General features: G+C 40.5%; 1 protein-coding gene across 1 annotated transcript; it reads right to left on the bottom strand.

Annotated features, from left to right (window-relative positions):
• Positions 1-2,806: 2,806 nt before the first annotated feature.
• Positions 2,807-4,875, bottom strand: LOC110451753. The gene is made up of 2 exons (XM_021499923.1): positions 4,836-4,875; positions 2,807-4,413 (listed from the first exon to the last, which is right to left on the bottom strand). The coding sequence occupies exons 1-2, from the start codon at positions 4,873-4,875 to the stop codon at positions 2,807-2,809; spliced, it is 1,647 nt and encodes a 548-aa protein (XP_021355598.1).
• Positions 4,876-5,120: the final 245 nt, after the last annotated feature.

The raw sequence follows: 5,120 nt of genomic DNA, 5'->3' as shown, positions 1-5,120 counted from the left end.
GGAAGGATGGACGATCTATACATTTTACTTAAAGTTCTTCTACTCAAAATAAATTTCAAATTACGTAAAACACTTTTAAAACTGTTTCGATACCTTTATGCAAATATTTTCAATATGGGTACTCCACTTACAATTTTCATCCAAAATTACTCCAAGGTGCCTATGATTGTCAACAAAATCAACACTAACGTTATTAAATTTTAAATCGATAACATACTCAAGTTCAAAGTTAGAGATCAGTAAAGCCTTTTTTTTTTGCAGGGTTGAATTCAACCAGCCAAATTTTAGCCCAATTTTGATTTTTTTCCAAATCATTATTTATCTTAGTTTCGATAACCTCTTTATTAAATCGCTGACAGGAGCTAAGCTGTTCAGTGTTATACATCGACAGTGCTGACTGCGGTGATAAATAGGAGTTCTTTCTTTCGGGAAAACAGTTTTTAGCTTTATTGAATTAATTATATTTTAAATATGTTCCTTCCTCGTATCTTTTGCATACTTTATTTAAAAAACTATTCAAAATGCAATTATCAACGATGTCATAAAAGTGTAAACAAAACTAAAATTATCAANACCGAAAACTTACCGGACCAGACGAATGACCGATATTCAAAGGGAGATAACTCGTCATTGTTTGAAGCCAAGCTGGTATGGAATGGACTAAACTAAATATTTCTTAATTTAAATGCTTCCCCTTTGTAAATAAATTGTACATGTCCTGTTCTTTAACAAAGTTAACAAGAAGTGGCTTTACTAAAAAAAAAAAAAAAATCGAATTATCGAATTTGGTAAGATAATAACGTATTATTTACGGACTATTTAATATGACAGAAAATAGGATAAAACCTTCATGCGCGAAAAATTATGTGAAGTTTCATTTTTCTTCTTGTTTGGGCAACACCCTAACTAAATTCCTGGTTCCGCCCCGATAGGAACTAGAAAATTCATTGTCAAAATTACTCAGGTTGCGCTCTCTGCATGTTCTTTGGACTGAAGTAAAGATATTTCATTGTGAAGTTGCGAGTTTTACCCTTGGATTTTTAGGATAACATTTTATCGCAAATAAAATTATCAAAACACGATTAATGCAAATAAAATAAAACAGTCGACTGTCCTGCTGGTCCGAAATAGGCCTTGTAACGTCCTATTTTCACAGCCTCAGAAAGAAATTGTTTTAGGCTAAACCAACTAAAATAAACTACGCAGTTTCGATTTATCCTTTTATTTTATCTATTTATTTATTTACTGGATTATTAATTCTTATAATATATTTGGTTTGTGTGTTGAGATGTGTTGTTGACTGTAGCCCCGTATGAATTAAAAAGTATTTGGACATGTTTATTTTGTTTGCAAATAGTTATATGCTGCGGGTTCCAAAAGTCTTGCTAATCTATGTTCGGCATAAGATCTCTTAATCTTTTATCAAACTGGAATTTGAGTTTACCTTTCTGTATTTTGTTTGTTTTGCAAGTTGTTTGAATGCTAACTTTGAAAAATAATAATAATAGCATGTGTAAGTATACTCCTGGTTTCTATGAGAGCGATCCTAGTTTTCAAATTTTGCCGGGGAGCATGTCCCTGGACCCATCGAAGAAATGGCGCTGCTGGTGTTTCTTATACTAAAAATTTCCAGCAGCGCCCCTACCCCATTCCGAATTAAGAAAATCCTTAATTCGCCCCTGAATCATTCTCTGAAAACGGCCAATTTATATCAAAATTCATATTAGATGTTGAGCTATATAAAAGAATATCAACTTATTACACATGACAACTTGTAAGGAAACGACTCTTTTTCAGTCTAATCAAAAATCAGATCTTCGCGTAACACCCGTTTATTGAAATGTCGCGTGGAATATATCTATAAACGGGAGCGATACAAAAATTTGATTTTGATGAGATTTGGCCCGTTCTTTAACTTAAAATTTTCGTCTACTTTAAATAACATTAACATGACATGTTAATATTGTTCGAATTTATCGATTTGACCTCGCCGCTACACACACTGCATACAGATGGGAGGTAGCTCTAACGACCTTATATCTCACCAACTCACTGAACCGTTCGTGAACGCAATAATGAAGAAATCATATCATTGTCCCAAACCCTTGCCGGCCTGAGCAGGTTGCTCCGACGATGTCCAGGTGCTTGAGAGCGCCCTCGGCCTGCTCCACAGACTGGCTTGTAGACCATTTCCTTCCTGTCCTAGTCTGGATTCCTGCGTTTCTTATCTTCTCGTCCTTTGAATGTCGCAGCGTCATCACTAGTCTGGCCATTGTTACCTTGAACTCCTCCACCAACGATGACAGTGGGAGTTGCAGTGATGATGTCCGGCTGTAGAGCCCAATGCTGGAGAAACTGGGCGGGACTCCAAGCCACCTCCGCAGGTAGCTGCTGATGGATCTTTCCAGTCCTTCCACTGTTGTCAAAGGAACCTCATATAGCATTAGGGGCCACATGAGTCTCGGCAGCAGTCCATGTTGGAATATCCATGCCTTGAACTTTCCTATTAGGCCTGACTTGTCAATCTTCCTCATCCACTCAATTGCCTGCTTCTGCATGCTGCTGATGTTGCTGGTATCTTTCAGTGATACATCAAACCACTTTCATAGGCACTTGATTGGGTTGTCCACAATTGATGGGATCTCTTCTCCTTGTACTTTCAGCTTGAACTGTTGTGTCAGTCGTCCCTTCCTCATTATCATGCACCTTGATTTTCTTGCCTTGAATTTCATCCTCGCCCATGAGACCACCTCCTCCAATGCAGACAGAACCAATCTTGCTTGGACGTGTGTGGTGGAAGTCACAGTCAGGTCATCCATAAAACCTCGATTCGATGGTTGGTAGATTCCTGTTTCCGTCCTGCTGTCTTGAAGATAAGATTCATCCCCATGCCAAATAGAATGACTGATATGGTACATCCTGTCACTATTCCTTTCTCCATGTTTTGCCAGGATGTTGTATCCTCCCCGACAGTAAAGCGCACCTGGATTCCATTGAAGTAGCTTCGTACTATTCCCTGTATATGCTCCGGGATAAAGTAATGTTGTAGGGCTACTTCAATCAGCTCATGTGGTATTGATCCATATGCGTTTGCCATGTCTAGCCACACTACTGTCAGATTCCCTCGGCTGGACTTGGCCTCTCTGATTAGTTGGCTGAGCACACTGGTATGCTCCACACAACCTGAAAAGCCTGGGATACCTCCTTTCTGTACTGATGTGTCAATGTATCCATTGGTCGTCATGTATGATGTCATCCGTCTTGCCAATACTGCAAAGAAAATCTTGCCTTCAACACTCAGCAAGGAAATTGTCCTGAACTGCCCGATGTGTTTTGAGTCCTTCTCCTTTGGAACAAAACATCCCTCTGCCTTCTGCCAACATGGTGGTATCTTCCCCTTCTTCCACACTTTCCTCAGTAACTGCCATAGTCTCCTCAAAAGCCGTGGGCACTTCTTATACACTTTATAAGGAATTCCACTTGGGCCTGGAGCTGAACCAGTTCTTGCCTTCTTAACAACATCTTGGATCTCCTTCCAAGTTGGTTCCTTGGTGTCAAGCGGAAACTCTGGCGGCTCCTCTGCTTCTATCCGTGGACAGTTCCCAAGTGGAATGCCCCTATCTTCATCTCCGTGCGTTTCCCTCAGGTGTTGCTCAATATCTGCTGTTGAACTATTCAAACGGCCTGATCTTTCCCCTCCCAGCAGAGTCTTTGTAAAAGAATAAGGGTCCTTGATAAAGGACTCCCTCTTCCTTGCTCTATCCTTCCTTGCCTTCTTAACCTGCTCTGCTTTCCTGAGTCTTGCCAAGTTCTCCCTGATGTCGTCCCGCAGCTGATGTAATCCTATCCTCTCTATATCACTTGCCCTCCTGTACTGTCGTGTGACTGCTTTCAGTTCTCGCCTGAGTCGTTGGATGTTATCCTGTCTTCTATTCGGGATAATTACGTTCTTAGGATTTCTCTGCTTTCCTCCTACTCCAAATCGTTCCTTGCAGAATGTGTAGATGATAGTTCCCATTGCCTCAACCTTCCTTTCTACGCTTCCCATTAGAGCCGACTCTAGGATGGTATGTAAGTCAGCATCTAAACTTCTCCAAGCTTCATTGTTGTTCATCTTTGGCCACTCTATCCTCAACCTTCGTGCTGGCTGTGTTGGATGTGCTTGAACACCCTGGTCGTGGTTTGTATCACTCAAGTCTGAATGGCTGACCTGTGACGAAACCGAAGCAGAGAGGTCCCCAACACTATGGGGTGCCTCCTGGCTGGGGTCCTCCTGCGTCTCACCAGAAATTACTTCTGAGCGCTGCGTCTGTAACTCGACAAGTCTGCACTTCACCCTTGCTTGATGAATCCTCAATCCCCGGATGTTCTTACACACCTTTCCGCACTGGCACTTTACTTCTGCTGATGCTCCTGTCAGCGTTGTTTGCCTCTTATGTTCTTTTCCAACTTATAATTTATATTTAAAATTAAAAATGCCCGCCTTATCGACAGGGCACACAATTTCGTTCAATAGTTTGAACAGCTTATTGTCGCGTGCTGATTGGCAAACACTTCAATTTTATTCCACAATTCAGAATCAATACAATTGCGTGATATGTATATAGGGTTATTTAAGTTTATCAATAGAAATCTGAGCTGAAAGTTAGATTTTAAATTGTTCCGATTTTTCCCCGGAACAAATTTCACGCATTGATAAATACAGTGAACACCGTGAATCCGACCTTGACCTCCACGAGTGAGTTATTTTTGGAAGTTAAAATAGCAGAGAGAAAAGTTCGAATTTGTGAAGAATCCAGGCGTGAATTTATTTGTTAATTGTATGGGTATCTAACTACAGTCGGTAGTTTCTACAACAGCCTCGTTATTTGACATGTCGTCAGAAACTGAGGAAACTGTGGCTGCGAGACGCGTGATACTGTGAGTAATCTTGCGACGGAGCACAGGGGTTCGTTACAAATGTCTGAAATGTTCAGTTATGTGTGTAGTAACTCATATCAGTAGGTCTGTAACATATGTGGCAGTAGGTCTATAGAATATGTGTATTTCAGACATTTGTAACGAACCCCTGTTGATCAGTGAAGTGCAACAGACGATATTTCTGATAAATTACATGAGTG

Source organism: Mizuhopecten yessoensis, unplaced genomic scaffold (genome assembly GCF_002113885.1).
Source record: "Mizuhopecten yessoensis strain PY_sf001 unplaced genomic scaffold, ASM211388v2 scaffold6169, whole genome shotgun sequence".
Taxonomy (NCBI): Eukaryota; Metazoa; Mollusca; class Bivalvia; order Pectinida; family Pectinidae; genus Mizuhopecten; species Mizuhopecten yessoensis.
Note: the sequence above shows the minus strand (reverse complement) of the source record. Positions and strands in the feature narration are given on the sequence as shown.

Excerpts from the sequence above, each read along its gene's own strand:
- LOC110451753 (XM_021499923.1), bottom strand. The coding sequence starts at position 4,875 with ATGTCAAATAACGAGGCTGTTGTAGAAACTACCGACTGTA. Across the intron at positions 4,414-4,835 it reads TGTAGAAACTACCGACTGTA|GAGCATCAGCAGAAGTAAAG; the intron begins GTTAGATACCCA and ends CAACGCTGACAG.